The following is a 17,799-nucleotide window of genomic DNA, read 5'->3' on the forward strand; positions in this document are numbered from 1 at the left end:
GCTGCTCACTGCCTGCCTCCAGCACCCACTCTCTGCTTTTTAACAGGAACTAAAAATAAGCCCTGGGTAGCGGAGTGGCCCCGGTCTGGCCGAGGACGAAGGCGGTGGTGGCCTGCGTGTTTTGCAGGGTGGGGACGGCATCCCTCAAACCCACGCCAGCTCAGGGCAGTGGAGAGGAAGCAGCCCTTTGGCTCCTTCAAACGAGGGATGTTTTTAATTAGCACAAGGTAGCTGCGGCTTTGCAGCTGCGACTGGGCCAGAGTGGGGTGATGGCATGTGTGTGACATGGACTGCGTGCACACAGGGTGCAGGGCTTGGGGAGAACGTCCTGGGGGTGCTCTGCTGGGCTGGGGCCCTTGGCAAGGAGCTGGGGAAGTAGCTGTGTGCTGCTACTGTCAGGGCTAAGCAGTGCAAAATTTGCAGAGCCCTGAGCAGGTTGGCTCAGGGCAGAGGTGGCAGCATGGGGCTGGCTTGTGGGGCAGCTTGGATGAGCAGAGCAAGCTCTTGTGTGCTGCCAAGCATTTGTGCTGTGAGCCCCATGGGTGATGGTGTCTTGTTCTGGACTGGGGCCACCTGGATGGTCCTTGCTTCATTCCTGAGCAAGCTTTGGTCACGTCATCCCATCACTGCCCTGGGGTCTGAGTTGCACACTGGAAATGCAGTGGGCCATGGCTGTGCTGAGCAGAGTGGGGCACACACTGCCCTGCACACACGTGGTCTCAGGGAGCTGCACACTGCTGCAAGTAGGAATGGAGCGAGGGCTGCTTGTACTCAGCATGAGCACATGTACCAGAGCAGGAGCGTGAGAACAGCACTAGGAGTGTGCATGCTGCTACTGATGGGAACAGGGGCCACAGTGCCACATCTGCTGCCTGAAGAGGACAGGGGACAGGGACTAGCACTTGGTGTCCACAGTGGTGCCCCTGGGGAGATGCACTGGTGGTCATCACAGTGTGGGTGCTCACCACCGCCTGGGCACAGCCCCCTGCAGTGTTTGCCATAGAGGCCCGTGGTGGTCGGTGCTGCGGTGTTATTTATTTATTTGCTGAGGCCCCAGCAGGTGAGGGGCACCCAGCCAGGATGCACTCTCGGGGCTGCCACTGGCAGCCACAGGCCGCTTGCACAAGCAGTGAGTCAGTGGAGCTACATGCTGCTAAAACCAGACTTGGCACAGGCACCCCAGAGCAGCAGTCTGCCCAAAAGTGCCCAGACCACGGGCAAGCAGTGAGTCCCTGGCTGCTGGACCAGGGCTAGGCTGGCTGTGATTGCTCCAGCCCTTGCCTCTGCCAGGGAGTGGATGCTATCCCAAGAGCCCTGAGGGGATGTTCCTTCTGGGGATCTGTGGGTTTCACAGCCCAACCCCCTGTGACTGTGGCTGTGACACTGTAGAGAATGGGTGGCACCTGGACCAGGTACAGGCAGCTGTCTGCTTGGTCCCAGCCCACTTCAGCCCAGCATCCAGTGGTTTGTTTGGGGATGGAGGGGTGGGCAAGCACCATCACAGCCACCCTCCCTGGGGTGCTGCACAGTCCTTGTCTGGCACATGTGGTCTGGCATGTATAGAGAGCCCTCCTTTGCAGCTGGGGTGCTCCTCATCCTCTCCATGCCATGCCATGCCATGCCGTGCTGTACCCTGCAAAGCTGTGCCGCACTGCTGTGGTGTGCCAGGTTGTGCCATGCTGTGCCATGCACTGCAGGCAGCAAGAGGGGTGTCACAGATCTTTTGGCAGAAGGGGCCAGACCCTGCTCCTGCAGGAGAGGCCCCAGCCTGTGCTTGGGCACTGGCTGTGCAGTGCTGCTGAGGAGCAGCTCAGCTCGGGGGATGATTGATCTCGTGTCAGCAGGCAGTGGTTTGAGCCAGTGCCAGGCCTCAGCTCAAATGGGAGCATTGAAGGGGGAGAGCCCCTTCCCCCTCCTGAAAGCAGAGCAGCCATCCCCCTGCCACCAGCCCCGGCTCTGCTCCCACATCTTGGCCATTATCAGCCCTGCAGCTGTGGGCAGTGCCCAGCCCTGGGGAGCGCCAGGGGCAGCAGGGAGCACGGAGGTGTCTGGGGTCCCAGCCCCACCACGCTGGGCTCTGTGGCTGTGTTTGGGCTAGAGGAGGGCAAAGGGGACATGCAGGGATGGTTGGCAGGGGAGAAGGTGTGGAGCATGGTCTGCCCCTCACCACTGTGCCTTGCAGCCACCAGTCCCAGCTCAGGGTATGGCAGCAGCTCCTGGAAGCAAAGGATCTTTTGAGGTGGAAAACAGGGTAGACTTTGATGAGGCACTAAAGGCACTGCTCTGTGTTAGCAAGGGATGTGGCAGCAGCTCTGTCCCCAGCTGATGGGGTTTGGACTGGGGTGTTGCCATCCCCACTGTCTCCAAGAGCAGAGGAACAGTGCTGCCTGCAGCCCTGGTGCTGTCCTCAGCAGCTCCCAGCACCCCTTCTGTGCTAGAAATGTCAGGTTTTTTCACCATGTCCCTGTGTGTCCTGAGCCCTTCACGAGCTTCCTCCACACCCACAGCTGCATCCCTTCTCCAGTGGCATCCGCTGGCAGCTTTTATTGGTGTTCCTGAAAGCTGATCCCTCCCTATCCCATGGGCCAAAGGCTCTGTAGCCTCCTCCAGTTGTGCCAGCCCATGCAGAGGTGATACTGAACAGCTGAGACATCTGGGCAGACAGCAGCACCTGGGAATGGGTTGCTCTGCACCCCAGGGGATACAGCCATCGGATTCCTGAGTCTGCCTGCTCCCACTCTGCCTGGACCTTTGCACTCTGTGTATCTGTGTAAGGAAACAGGGCCATTCATGTATTTCTCTCTCTATTTATACCTCTCCCTTTCCGTATTTAGTGTGTGCGCAGGCAGAGGGGGCAGCAAATGCCGGGGCCACTGATGTTCTTGGCTCCAGCACGGGCTGGAATTTCGTCCTGGAATGTATCCTGAACCGCTCTGAAAACACGAATAAATCTCTGTGTGTTGTGTGCATGTGTGTACACAAATACATAGACAACATATAGACATGGAGCCATATAGGGCATTTGTGAGCTTTGCTATTTAAAGGAAGGAGTAGTTAGAGGGTTCTCAGCGAGGCAAACACCTCTGGATCAAAGGGATGCAGGGTGCTCTGCTAGTGACCAGGCATCTGAGAAGGTAGCTGGCACTTGCTTTGTCCTCTCTGGGGAGTTGAAGCCACCCTGTTTGTTGGTGACATGTCCAAAGTAGCATGCCCTTCAAGCACCAAGCAGTGCTCTGATCCCATGGTGCCTACATTTGATTGAGATCTCTGCTTCCTGGCCTCCAGCCTCTCAGTGAGAGCCCCAGAGAACCAGCTCCTGTGTTGCTAATAGAGGCTGCAGAGCCTGATCTGGAGCTGGATGATGTTAGGCAAGGATATCAACCCCTCCGTGGCACGGGGTGGGCTTCCAGAGCATCAGGGATTGTCTCCTGAACATCAACTTGTGCTCACAGCTCTTGAGGAGAGATCATCTAGGAAAGGAGGAAATAAATGCTGTGTAACAGGTCCCAAGTAGGTGCTGAGCTGGGCATCTCCTTGGGATGCTGCAGTGTCTGGTGGTCATGGTTGTCTGGGAATGACAATGAAAAGGGGGAAAGAAAATTTGATACCAAATCCCAAACAGGATTCTTGGCCATGCCAATTCTTCAGGAGGTGCTGGCAGCTGCCTTGCTGTGGATCCTGGATGAGGCCCTGTTGGGAGCACCACTGGGTCTCCCAGCACCTTTTGGGCAGGAAACAGGCATCCTTTTTTTAGCCCAGCTCAGGGTCACGGTGGCTTCTTTTCTTCTGGATGCTGAAAAACCTGATATCTTGGGCTGAAAATGCCCACGTTTGGTCTCTGGCCAAAGGCGATATGTTTGTGGGTGGGGGAAATTGGAGCAAATTCCTGCTGTGAGTCCTGCACGTGTGCGCGGGTGTGCGGATAGGGGAAATATAGTTTTCCTTTTGAAAAAAAAGCCCTGCTTATTTTTATACAGAACTCCAGAAGGGCTGAAGGTGGAAACTTCATCTGTCAGCAGCTTTCACAGGGGAGCGGTCCCTGCCTGAGTTTGGGGGGAAACCACAGCTGGGTGTTAATGGGACTGTTAATGAATTAATGTTGGCTGCTGGGGGCCAGCGGGGAGCCTGGCTCAGTGCAGCCGGAGCACATGGAGCCCTGCCCGCACGTGGGCTCCAGCACAGCTGCAGAAAGCCCCAGCTCTGGGAGCCATGCACTTGGGGAGGTGTGAGTCTCTCCAGGCATGCCTCACTCTGGGTTGTGGAAACACTTGGAATTGTGGCCACATTACTGGGGGGAGAGGGTCCTACACATGGGAGTGTGGGCGTGCTACCTGTGGGCATCTGCTGCCTGGGCTGGTGATACCATTTAAGGCTGGGTCTATTCAGCTGCTGAAATCAAACCTTTAAAGCAATTCAAAGTGAAGTGAAATCCCCTCAGATTTATTTATGGGTTGGAAGCCTGTGTTGCTCAGTCAGTGCAATGCCTGTAGCAGCACTGGTCTCTGCACAGCACTGCCTATCTGTTGCCCTTCTCAAGGTTATTTCTTTCTCCCCAAAATGTGGAAGAGCACCTATGTGAATGCAATAAGCACAGCCATGCCCTATGCTGTGGACTTAGCAGTACCTTTGCAGATTTTTCACAGCTGGTTTGCTGGAGCAGCTCTAGAGAACAACAAGGAGGTCGAGGAGGTTGTGCTAACGTGCTTACCTGATGCCAAAACAGTAGCATGCAGTGAGGCTGAGAAATAGCATTGTATCCTGCTTGGACTGGAAATCAGAGGGGAAAATGCAGAGACCATCTGGGAAAGAGGGAGTAAATTTTTTTCTGTAGACTTTTCCTGCTGTGTCCTTCAGGCTCTGTGAGTGAGATCTCAGCCTGTGAGATCTGGGCAAGCCTGTGGCATCTCCTGGGATTTCTCCCTCCAGTATCAGACACCTGGTGAACCAATGGGAAAGAGTGGCCATCCTGAGTGACAGATGACTGTGTGGAGCAAGGGATGACAATGCCGAAGAAGGGATGGCCATGCTGAGGAAGGAAAGACTACAGCAAAGAAGGGATAGCTATACTGGAGAAGTGAAGACCATACTGAAGTAGAAATGACCACGCCCAGCATGGGATTGTGGATGGACTGGTACCCAGCAGAAGATGCTGTTATGGATGGAGAGGGAAAGAGACAGAGCCTCCTTCTCAGCTGAGAGGAAGGCTGAAATAGCCTGAGCCCTTGGGAACTCTGCTTGCTTCCCAGGGATACTGTGCTTGATGCAGAGGCCGCTTGGTTTGACAGACTCTCACTTCAGTAAGGAACCCTCTCTGGGCATTTGGACCCGGTACCTTTCCTGGGACTTTGTGCTGGTCCTTCATAACCAATCTCCAAGTATGTAGCCAACATCTGCTATCCAGTGCCAAACCCAGCCAGTGGGACTCAGGGCCTGGAGAGGGCAGTGGCTGGGCCCTCTGGCAGGACTGCTCTTTGCAAGTGTGGGCTTTACACGACTTGCTCCCCAACACTGGAGAAGGTCCTTCAGAGGATCCCAAATTCCAGCTTGGAGGGACTCTGAGGCGCTTCTGTGCCCAGCTGCCCGCTCTTGCAGTCCAGCTCTGGCTCCAGTGGGCCTAGAGCCCTTCCCAACCCTATCTTAGACAGACGGATATCCCAAAACCCACTGGTCCCAGGGGCTCCCACTCTGGGTCCCTCTGGCTGAATGAGGTGGTGTGCGTGTGCCCAGACTGTCCCCTCCTGTGACTGTACAGTACACACAGCTAAATATATGTCCATGCAGATACAGGAACTCAGAGGGGCTGAGTGATGCTCCTTTTCTATACCTCTTTTCATGGGGAGAGTTAATGAGATTCATGTCATTAAAGGGCTGATGTTTTGTGGGATGGGAACCTTTTAAACGGGATGTGTCCTGGCTTAGTCATGGCAAATATTTACCAAAAAAAAAAAAAAAGAAGAAAAAAAAAGAGAAAGAGGAAAAAAAAGGGACATACCGTATAAAATTAGAGTTCTGAAAATAGTATTTAGACCAAGTGAGAGAGAGGAACCTAAAACAGAAAATACAGCCCAGTCTGTTCAGGAGTCAGGGGAAGAGAGAGCGGGGAGGCGGGGGAAAGCCAGAGATAAAACGAGAGAAACCTCGGCAGTAAAAACAGCATCTTGGTAAATAGACTATTAAAAAAATTCTGACCCGCTTTATGGCTTTCTTGGCTGCCGTTCAGCTGTGCTGCCCTGGCCGGCACGGAGGGAAGGTAGCAGGAGCCGGCGTCTGTGTGGATGCTCAGAGCCCCGGGACGCGGCTTCCCCCCACCCCCGCCCCGGAGCAGCCGCACAGGGCGTTAAATTTAGCCACATAATGATGGCCCTGAGGAGGCAGCCTTTTGTAGCCACACTATAATTACTGCCTCGCTTATAAATTTTATTTTTCTTATTATGTTTCCTCCTCCTCCTGTGCTGGGGAAGGGGTGGAGGGGTCTCCCACACCCCCATCAAACCCACAGCTCTCTGGAGAGAAGGGGGTACCATGGGATACAGGGGAAGGTGGGCATGACTGCCCAAACCCTGCGCTGCTCTCCTGCCCCAGTACAGGGCTCAGCCCTGCCTTTGGGGTGGGCGAGGTGTGGAGCTGAGCCCAGTGTGGTAGGGTCCCTAAAGTGTGGGTGTCCTGTTCCCCCTGATACTTAGCCTCACCCTCTCAGGCTGCTTTGGAGATCGACTTGTGCAGGCAGGACCAGGGGATCTCTGGTGGGGTTGTGAGCCCATGTCACAGCCAGGGTTGTAGGGGATGCAAGGAGAAGCCGTCTGGCCCTGCTTGGCAAATCACCATCTCCAGCCCTGCTTCTGGCAGAGGTGGGAAAGACGGAAAGGGCGAGGGGTGGCCAGGAGTGGGCAGAGGATTCGGCTCCTCTCCGGGCCAGTGCAAGAGGGGGACAGCTTCAGGCCGGGCAAGAACGTGCCAGAAAAGGTCTCGTTCCCCTCTTGTTTTCCCAAAACAAAGGAAACAGCCTTGCATTGCTGGAAGTCGCGTGCTTGGGCTGTGCTAGCTTGTTATCATCCGATAACCTGGCGACCTGGGAGCTGCCCTGCTCCTCACCCGCCGAGCCTGCACTACGGGATGCGAACAGCTTCCGCATGAGCTGCCCTTTGCAGAGATCCGTTTTCCGCTTCCCGGGCTTGGGGGACAGAGGTGGGGGCACATGATGGCCCTGGCTGGCCCCAGGCTCACCGTGTGCCGCATGCCTGGGAGGAGATCTGCCCCTGCAGGTGATGATGGATGGTGAGGGCAGAGGAAATGCAGAGATAGCAAGTGCCTTGGCATGGCCCAGGTGCTGCCATTCCCTGTGCAGCATGTAAGGAGATTTGGGACTCTGCTGTATTTTGCTTTGTCCCATGCAAATTCCCTGAGAGCGCCGAGGCCAGGCTTTGCTGTGGAGCAGGATGGGCAGTGTGCAGGGCTGGGGGTGGCAGGGGTCCCTTGGGGCATACAGTGATGCCTTCAGGGAAAGAACCCTTGCAAACTGCCAAGGAAGGCTGTCCAGCACCAGGACTCCCTGCTTTCCCTTCTCCCAGGCTATTGCTTTGTGGAGGATGCACTGATCCCAAGCTGCCCTAAGGACTTTGATGGTAATGGGTGGTCACAGTGGTGTTCATGTCTCACTGTGGGCACATGTGTGGGAGAGCATCTCCTTGGCAGGGCTGCGTATGGGACACGTGCAGAGCCGCAGCAGTCTCACCCAGCTGTGCCCAGGGGAGCCAGCTCATCCCAAAGCAGCCCCTTTCTCCTGCCCTGTGCTACAACGGCTCTGTTCAGCACAACGATGACCTGAGGCAACCTCCATCCCATGCTCAAGTACCCGTTTCAGGGCAGGTAGGACAATACTAAATCAACTCCTTTAAAGCCTCCTGACCTGCAGCCCCACAGACGTGCCGGTCTCCATCCCTCCCTCATCTCCTGCGGGCACGCTGGGGTCTGGTGCTCTGGCCAGCTGCCCGGGTACGGGGCTGCCTCGGCTGCTGGCCAGCAAGCTCCTGGCCTGGCTGGGGCTGTGCCCTCACCCTCCACCCCACTGCGGGTCCGTGGCTTGCACCAGGCGCCAGGGATTCAGCACCGAGGTGGTCGCGAGGAGTCCCCAGGGACAGCAGCCACCACCTCACTGGTGGTGGCTTGGGAGCCTGGAGAGCGCTGTGGAGCAAGAGACAAAGTGCCCTTTCAGCCTAGGCCCTGGAAAGGTGTCTGTGTGTGTGTGCAGAGGGTAATGCCTTCGGCCCTGGGGAGAGGAGAGGAGAGGAGAGGAGAGGAGAGGAGAGGAGAGGAGAGGAGAGGAGAGGAGAGGAGAGGAGAGGAGAGGAGAGGAGAGGGCATGGGCTGGCTCTGTCCCCACCGGGAGCCATCCCTGCACGTGTGCCTGTGCATGTGCTTGCGTGTGCCGCTGTGTGCAGGAGGCTTATGCATTTCCGTCTCGGTGTATTTACATACGTCATGTGTGTATCTTACTCATCACCGTGTTTTTCTTTCCTTGTTCTTGGGTCTTTCCCCCACCCCCGCCATGGATCTATAATTCTTATGGCATTTTATTCTTTGCTTTTATTTTTTTTTTGTCCAGATCTACAGTTTTGGAAGTTTCTGCCTCCTTAGGAAAATAAACTGTATTTTTAGTGCCTGACTGCAAGGCTGCTGATGCTGCCTGCCCCTGCTCATCACTTACTCACTACTTGTTTAAGCTTTTATTTACCCCTTGCCTTGTGTTGGGATGTGGGGGCAGCCAGCAGTGTGCTGGGGCTGAGCAGCAGGGCAGGAGCATGCCAGAGTTGTCAATGAGTGAAAGGCAGCTCCAATCTGGCCTTTATTGAGGTCTGGGTTTGCGTAGCTCTGGAGCAGCCTGCCCTGTAATCAGTCAGCCACCAGAGTTGGCCAGCCTTGTAATAAAGTAGCTCTATATTTATTTGTTCTGTTTATATGCTGCTCTGTAATAAGTTGGGAGTCTTCCCCACTCCCCCAATTTTCTTTGGGAAGTTCCTCTGGGTCTCCGTGAGGATCTGCCATCCTGTGTGCAGGGGATGCTTGGGGCCCTGCATCCTGACAGCTGCTGTAGCCACATCTGGGCCATGTGCCTCCAGCTCCATGTGCCCCATACACCCCAATGTCCAACTGTTCCCAACCTCTCCCCAGCATTCCAGCCCCATTCCCCAGTGCAGAGAGCCCCAGTGGCTCCCCTGGTACCCCTCATCTCCCCATGGCCTCTTCTCCTCCATCCCTGTTGCCCCCAGCGCTGCCTCTGTGAGTCCCCCTCCCTCCCTCTCTATTTCAACCTTGGGTCTTTTTATAATACATTCATTAAAGGGAGCTCAGTTGCCCTTTCCCCAGCGAGGCTGGAACACTGACAGCCTGTTCACCCGTGTGTCTGTAATTAAACTCAATCTCTGGGTGAATACAACAATGTGACTGCACAGAATAATTCCTGGAGATCCTGACGCCGAGGAGGAGTGTGGCCTGTAAGCAGCCCATTCACGCCTGGCTTTCTATAAATACTTTACTATGTGGCATTAAGAAAACTTCAAGCCCTTTCTCCCCCCCTCTTTTTTTTTATTTTTTTTATTAGTGCTACATAATATAGTAATTGTGTGACTAGAAGGTCCCCCCTGTGCCTGCCCAGGTTCACAGGCCTGGGTGTGACCTTGCACTGCACTGGCCGAGCACAGGAACCATGCCCAGGAGCTGCTGTGCCCAGGGACCTGCCAGCCTCACCAAGGGGATGCAGGTGGCCTGCAGAATCCTCCATCCCAGAGCTCTGCCAGGATAAAAGGCTTACATCCTTAAAACCCTTCCCAGTGGTGTCCCTGCTGGCAGCATTGCTTGGCTGAGACATGTTCTGTGGTCCTGGGAGCTGTGGCTGCTGGAGGGAGGCACTGATGGATATTGGGGAAGAGGGTTGAAGCTTCTAAACTTGTCCCACAAAAGCTGTCCAGTGCCTCTGGAAGCCCTTGGGCAGGGTCTGCATCTGGTGGTGCAGAGTAGAGTGCCAGGAGAATTTCAGGTGCCTCCCATCCCCTCCATCTCTCACCCCACTCTGGCTGCTTTGCTGCTGAAGTTCCCCTGCATGGCTCCCCACCTCCCCCACTTTATTTATTTTATTTTATTTATTTTGTGGGACAGCCCAAACTGCCCCCTCAGCCCCAGCACTAGGGGCTTGGATCCCAAAGGAGGAACAGTTCGGAGGCATTTGCATCCTCATCACTGGCACGCTGCTGCAGACTGGATGCCCTGGATGTGGCCGCGGTGGGTGACAGGGACGCGGCAGATGGCGCCCTGGTTCCGGTCACCGCCTGCCTGATGGGCGGCGGCGGCGGGGCTGCGGATCCGGCACGGCACCTCTGTGTCCCAGGGACTGCATCCCGCATCCACAGCACTGCACCTCTGTGTCCCAGGCACTGCATCCTGCATCCACAGCACTGCACCTCTGTGTCCCAGGGACTGCATCCTGCATCCACAGCACTGCGCCTCTGTGTCCCATTGTGCATCCACAGCACGGCACCTCTGTGTCCCAGGGACTGCATCCTGCATCCACAGCACTGCACCTCTGTGTCCCATTGTGCATCCACAGCACTGCACCTCTGTGTCCCAGGGACTGCATCCTGCATCCACAGCACTGCACCTCTGTGTCCCAGGGACTGCATCCCGCACCCACAGCACGGCACCTCTGTGTCCCAGGCACTGCATCCCGCATCCACAGCACTGCACCTCTGTGTCCCATTGTGCATCCACAGCACGGCACCTCTGTGTCCCAGGGACTGCATCCCGCACCCACAGCACTGCACCTCTGTGTCCCATTGTGCATCCACAGCCCTGCATCTCTGCGGCCCTGGCATTGCATCACCCTGGCTGCAGCCTCTGTGACAGGGGTGCTTGAAGGCAGCAGGGCTGGTACTCACATTGTGCTGTCACCCTGGTCAGTGGTGCAGCAGGAGCTGAGCAGGCTGTCATGCAGCCAAGGAGCTTCCCCCATCACTACAGCATCAGCCCCATGTGGGTTAGGAGCAGGGTGTGCCTGCAGCTGGTCTTGCCCTGGTCTCCCTGCTGCAGAGGTCCCTCCATGCTTACTTTTCTCAGGTCAAATGAATCAGGTCAGATGAGTGAGGTTAGGCTTCAAATTTGGGGGTTCTTGGCCTGTTTTTTCTTTTAGGAAGGCTACAAGAAGTGAAAGGTTTTGGTGGGAGCAGCAGAGAGCTGGGGTCCCAGCTCCCCAGCCCCTGCTGGGGCAAGGCAAGAAGGACTGGAGCCAGCTGAGTGCTGCCCAGCACAGTGTGGGGAACAAACAGCATCAGTGGCTGCAGCACACCTCCTCTCATTATTTATTGCTTACTCCTCAGAAAGGGCCTCTGTTTGCCTATTTGTTAATGATTTTGCTGCAAAATCTGTTGATAGAGAGATCAGAAATTTTACTTAAACCTCAGCTCTTGAAGTGATGGTACTGCTCCATCAACCATGCTCAGCCAGTGCTGGCTCTTTCATTCCAGCTGGGATCAGCAGTTGTTCTCTCAGACATCAACACCACTGTGGGCTGTTGTCATAGAAAAGACCTTTATCCATTTCCCCTCTGCTGCCTTTCACTTGTCACTTTGCTAGCTCATCCTCAATCTGCCTCCAAGTTCAGGGGTACCACCAGGGTCTCCCCACAGCCAGGTCTCCTGCCTCTGCCCATAGTGAGGGCTTGGGCTTCTGGGAAGCTCCAGCAAGGCTTCCTGAGACCTGCACAGTGGTCTGTCCCATCCAGTTCCACAGATATGTCCCTCTGTTCTGGAGGCTTCCCAAGGGCTCAGGTCTCAGCAAAGCTGCACAGTGAGAGCCAGGGTGCCCTTCCCCTGGCTCCTTTCCGTGCCAGCCTGTCTGTGCAGCTCCCAGTGCTGCTGCCTCCCCTGCCTTTTACTTATGTGTTTTTACAGCTCAGAGGGAGCCGTCCTGCCCCAATTCCCCGCATGCTCCTAATTTCATAGTTCTCTCCATATATCCATATATATCCATATGGCATTTGATACAGGTTTTATGGGCATTTCCATACATTTTACAGACACAGCCATTACAGAGCCAGGTTTCACCCGAGAAACCTCAGGGGAGCAGAGCACTGAATCGCCTTAGTCTTGGCCCCAGAACAAGGCTCTCTTCTCTCCCTTGCCGGGGCTGCCGCTATCAGCGCTGCAGAGGGCTGGGGGATGGCTTGGGGCTGGTGTGCCAGCCTTGAGAGCCAGGATGCTGCCTCAGCCTCGTCCATCCTGCTTCCTGCAGCCTCATGTGCCAACCCCAGGGCTGTCATTCTGCCCTTTGCTCCCTCTCCAGATGGATGCTGCTGGCAAGGGACTGCTCTGAATTCAGGACCACAGTCTGAATGGCTGGGTCACCAGTATCCAGCCTGTGTGCCTGGTGTTGGGCTGTACACCCAGCTGGCTGTGGGGACTGGAAGCCCCTGGCTGTGGTGCAGAGAGTGATGCCATCCCAGATCTCAGGGCAGGGACACCAATGTTCAAGGCTCTGAACTGCAGCTGCTGCAGTGCATGCAGCACATCCGACCTCTGACACAGGGGCTTCTGGCTGCTGGAGGGGCAGAAAACACACCCAGGTGCATGCAGCTCTCTACACATATTTTGGCCTGCTACAGAGGCTGCCAGCACTGCTGTGATGCCCAGCACTGCACAGGGGCTGATTGTGTCCCCAGCACAAGGGAAGAAGCCTCAGATCTTGTTTAAAAAGAAGTTGGGTGGCATGTGTCTTCATCTTCACCGTGGCCAAACCCTAGAGCAGCCTGAAGTGCAAATCTGAGGCATCACCATGACATTGTCTCTAGGTGCTGGGCTCTTGAGCATTGTCTGCAGGGGAAGATGCACTGAAACAAGTGCATGCAGGGTTGCATGCACTTAGCACCCCTTAGCACCCCCACAACCTATTTCTACTTGACAGGGGCAAACATAGCAGCATCTGGCCTCACTTCAGGACCCCAGTTCTCCTGGTTTCGCACTGGACTGATGGGCCAAGGAATTTTCCATCCTGTGTGTGAATTCCCATTTGCAGGACAAATGCCCACTCCCACCCAGCACTGCCTCAAGGACTGCTCCTTGATGCTCAGCCACCCTAAACACGGCTGTGGCATCATCCAGTCCAGCACTGCATGTGAGCAGTGCCCTGGATCAGCTATTAATAGCAGCTCCCCTCTCCCCTTTTGAGGGCTGGTGGGAGTCCAGGGTACATCCCACTCTCATTTCTTGAACAGATCCTGAAAGCAGTAACCATTTGTGGCTTCCCTGGCCAGCATGTCTTTCCTTGGCCTCCAGCATGTTCTATTTTCTGTGCTGTTTACTGTTCTTCTGTGGGCTGTCAGGTTTCCACGCTGGGGAAAGGTTTGTAACTGGGGGGGTGGGCAGCGAGTCCGGACGGAGTGGCTATGGGAAGGCAGGGATGGAGGAGCACAGACATGGCCTTTATCACAGCCTAGGGGATGTGTGCCTCATAAATCCAACCCAGGCAGATAGGGGATAAATCATCCCAGCTGGGACACTGGTGGTTACCCATGGTTAGAAATTAACTTTGTGTTGGATGGCTCCCAGGCTGTGGGATGGGAAGGGAAGGCTGCTCTGGGCAGTGTGCCTCCTGCCTGGACAGCCCTGGAGCCAGGCTGCAGGCAGGCAAGGAGATGCCCACTGCTCTGGCTTAGGCAGGCAGAGCTGGTGGGCACAATTAAAGCCAGAGTGATGAAGCAACCTCGCTGGGATGGATACTGTGGATGAACCTGTGCTGTGGGTGATGATGCTCTGGCATTCACTCTGACCTGCCTGGACTTTGGCACTTCAGTGAGTGTCTGTAGCCACTGCCCTCATCATCGTGGGGCTGCAGCACACTGGGCACTAGGACTGGTCTATATGGGAGGGGTCAGGGACCCCAAGTGGGAGGGAAGGCAGCAGGGTGTGCTTGCAGGGCAGGAGAAGGTACATGCTCATAGCAGGACTGTCACCTTCCCCCTGCAGTTTTGGCAGAAATGGAAGCTGCATCTGGTGTCACAGGGACTTCCAGGCTGGGGCAGTCTCTGGCCTGGCTCTGTGCCTCTGAGGGTGGGAGGAGGCAGTGAAGCCCACAGACCCTGTTTCACTTTCCCTCTCCAGCTGCAGTATCCTTCTAGCCCCAGTTCCCCTTTCTCCCATCCCTAGTGTTCCCTGTCCAGCTCCATGAACATCCCCAAACTCTACTATGTTTTAGGGCCAAGGTTTCCATCACAGCTTTTTAGGTATGCAACTACAGCAACCTCTTCTTCTGCTCAGGTCAAGTGTCCACAGCTGGGACCATGTCACTCATGGAGTCTCAGAGCACCCACTGAGGAGGAAGAGGGGAAGGGGCAGGGGTGCTGAGGACACCCCTCCTGCAGTGGGTCTCCAGGCATCTGGCTCCGCTCACTCCTGGCCAGCTCTCTAATAGCTCCCCAGCTTTCCTTTCTAATGAGGCTCTAATTGGAAGCCAGTTGTGCTTCCCTTCCCCTCCTCTCAGAGCTCTCCAGTCCCAGTGCTGCAGGGTGATTAAGCTGAGGTTTTGGGTTTTTTTAATATGGCAGAATTATTTTGGAAGGGCCAGGATCGTTACATGACGGGCTTCTTGAAAAACCCCAGGCTTCGCCTTTCAGACGAGGCCTTTTCAAGTGGTTTTGCACAGTACACGTCTCTGGGCAGCGACCGTCTCGAACAGTTACTGTTAATTATAGATGCCTCTTTCCCGCTCGCCCATTACTCAAAGGATTTTTGTGTGTTTTAACAGTGTTTTACATCAGCCTGAATAAGACTCTATTCAGTATTTCCAAGAGCTGGAACTTGGGCATCCCCTGCTGTATGTGTCGTGCTCTCCTCCCCGCATCCTTGGGGCCAGGGACCAGGCAGCCAGCATGGGCACAAGCCTTCCTCCCGCTGCCCAGCCAGTGCATGCACTGCTCTGGATGCACTGGATGCAGGAGCTGTGCCTGCTGCATGCACACTCCCTTGGCACCCTTCTCTTGGCCATGTTTGGCCTTGGGTCTGCACGCTCAGCTCCTCGGGCCATCTCCTAAATCCACCCTCCATCATCCTTACATGCTGAGCTCCATTCCCCGCTGGTGCAGGCTCAGCCACACCATGTGCTCACATCCCTGTCGTCCTCTTAGCCCAAGGATTCAGAGTCAGTGACAGCCTCAGGCACAGTGGTCCCATCCTGGTCTCCTTGGGATGTGCTAGGTCATCTTCTCCTTGCTGAGTTCCAGGCCAGTGTGTTCCTCTTGCATTAACACAGTAGCTGGGGCTGCTTCCCAAGTCCTCCTTCATTGCCCAGCTATTCAACAGCAACTTACTGCACTAATGTCCTTGACAATGCTCTTACCTCCCATGCCATCCCATTTGTACCCTCTGCCTGCAAAAGCCACCATTTATTCCAGTTTGCCTCCTGTGTTTTACCTCAGGCCTAGGCTGTGAGAAGAGCTTGCTTCTTCTCCCATGACACCCAAAGTGGTTTAGCCATCCTTCTTGTGGAAACATCTCCTCCTGAGAATTTTCCCATTCTGCAATGCAAACCCCAGATGCTAAGCTGGACATGCTGGTTCCTTTAGAGAGTTCTGGTGGGTTTGAGAGGGATGATGTGCCTTTTCTCCAGCTGCAGGCTACTGGTGCTTCTGCTCCTAAAGCAAGGTGAAAAACCAAGCTCTAGGTCTCCCTTGAGAGATGGGAACCCCCCCCTCCAGGCTGTGCTGAGCACTCCACAGAGAGGCACAGACTTTTGGGCACAGCCACCTGCCCAAATGCTGGGCAGCTAGGCCTGGCAGTGGGTGCCCCTGCCATGCTTGGGCAGTGCAGAAGTCTAGAAGGGTTGGAAGATAAGGAGCAACACCAGGACTGTTCTGCTGACCAATTTCACAAGGCCGCAGGTGACAAGAGCTTCCCCTGTGTCCTCTGTGAGCTGCTGGCTGCTCCCCCAAGAAACCATAAGTTGGAGGGAAAAAGTGGAACCTTATGCCCACCATCCATCCTCTTAAAGGCTTGAGTGGGGACTGGGAATGGTGTGGGGGCACAGTGGCATTGTTCAGGGAGAGCCCCATTTAGGGGCGGGGGAGATGCACCTTGTTTGGGCACCTCTGCAGCCCTTACCTCCTCCACCTCAGCATACAGGGCACTGTGGTCAGGCCCATTTATAAAGCTGGTAAATATATTGGCAGAGTTTGTGTCCCCTCCAAAGGTCAATATTTGTGCAGAGTTTAATTTTAACTTAACAAGCAGTTGTTTGCAGAGGCTGCCCTGTTTGTGTGTGTGTGTGTGTGTGTGTGTGTGTGTGTGTGTGTGTGTGTTTCCCCACTGCTGGGTGCCCGTGGGGAGCAGTGTGAGTGCTGGGCTGTGTGCACTGACTCACCGGGGTGCTCAGGGGGTTGGTGACACTTCCCGCTCCCGGAGATGCTCCGGATGCAGGGGCAGCACTGTGTGGTCCAGGAGATAAGGTCCAGGGTCTGTGGCCGAGTCTATAAATGCAACCCACAAACCTCTCCAGGAGGTGACAGTGGGCAGCGTGTGCCCTGTGAGGCTCCCAGGGAACAGCAGCCAGTGGGGACAGTGGCTTTCCCAGCCTGTTCTGACCGGTGCCCTGGGCTTGCTACAGGCAGCCCTGCAACCGCACAGCCCCCAGCCTTGCCCCCTCTGAACCCATGTGGCTTTTGTGGCTCTCATCCATGGTCTGGCAACATGGGTCCCCCAGCTGAGCACGTCATTCAGGCTCTTCCAGTATCACTGCCCATAGGGTTTTATACCCCCTGCCCACCCTCCCACCCCACCAGGTAAGGCAAACCCGCATCCCACATGCACCTGCAACACCTCCCCGAGGCTGGTGGCTCCTCTAGAGTTGAAGTGCTCCTGCGCTGGCAGGGAAGAGGGGAGAGGTTCTGGCCTGGTCTGTGCCCAGACACCCAAGGCTTCTGTTTCTGCTACACCCAAAGCTCCTCTAGCTGGGACCCCAGGCTGTGCTTTACCCAGAGGCAGGTACCCTGTCTGGGCTTGGGGACAGGCTGTGACACTCATTCCCTCCATAGCGTCTCATCCCTTGGAATAGAGGCTGGGATCTCTCAGGTGCCTGTGGTGCATCCTGGCATCTTGGGGCAGGATAGGTCAACCAGTTGGATCCAATACCTCCCCCCAGCCCATCTTGCTCACAGTACAGAATGTATTGTCTGTGGGAAAATGGGAGAATAACAGTGGGAACAGCTCTGGCTTCAGGAGTTTTTCCAGCAGCCTAGAGGCAGGAAGAGGGGGTGCAGCTGGGGGAGAGGCAGCGAGGACAGAGCCCACCATCCCCGCAGTGCGGCTGCTGAGGCTCCGTGTTTTGCAGCCTGCCTTGTGGGCGCTGAGGTTTGGTTTCCTTCTCTCTACTCTTTTCCTCGCCAGGCCCTGGGGCTGCTGACTGACCTCAAAGGGAAAAGCAGGCTCCGAGGGACAGCAGCAGGGATGGGCAGGGGTAAACACGGGGCTGGGGCCGGCCAGGCAGTGGGTGATGGAGGTGAAGTCATGCCGTGACGTCAGGCCTGTGGCTTTGGGGACAGCCGTGGTTAGGCTGCTCAAGGAGGGGCGGCTGTTTTCTTGTAGCTCCGCCGCTTGCTCCTGGTGCCCGTCTAACTTATAAACTTTAATGGCCAGTTTAAAAGGTTCCTGCCATGGGCACCTTGTTGCCAGATTTAGGTTTTTAATTTGGAAACTTTCCCCTCTGTGGTCAGAGGAGGAAGGACTTGGGTCCGCTCAGGGCCAGTCATCAGGACACGCGGGTGCC

At 55.6% G+C, this 17,799-nt stretch overlaps 1 protein-coding gene across 5 annotated transcripts in view; it reads left to right on the forward strand.

Moving 5' to 3' along the window:
• The window catches only part of NHEJ1 (non-homologous end joining factor 1), a 41,967-nt gene that overhangs the window by 10,061 nt on the left and 14,107 nt on the right, over nucleotides 1-17,799 (forward strand). Inside the window, exon 6 of one of the 5 annotated variants that reach the window (XM_077181551.1) lies at nucleotides 7,693-8,061. The exons of the other annotated variants lie outside the window; for them this stretch is intronic. Within the exon in view, the coding sequence (XP_077037666.1) occupies nucleotides 7,693-7,881 (189 nt within the window). The 3' untranslated portion in view covers nucleotides 7,882-8,061. Of the gene's footprint in view, nucleotides 1-7,692; nucleotides 8,062-17,799 lie in introns of those variants that run through there. 5 annotated transcript variants of the gene reach the window in all.

This window comes from Agelaius phoeniceus, chromosome 7 (genome assembly GCF_051311805.1).
Source record: "Agelaius phoeniceus isolate bAgePho1 chromosome 7, bAgePho1.hap1, whole genome shotgun sequence".
Classification (NCBI taxonomy): domain Eukaryota; kingdom Metazoa; phylum Chordata; class Aves; order Passeriformes; family Icteridae; genus Agelaius; species Agelaius phoeniceus.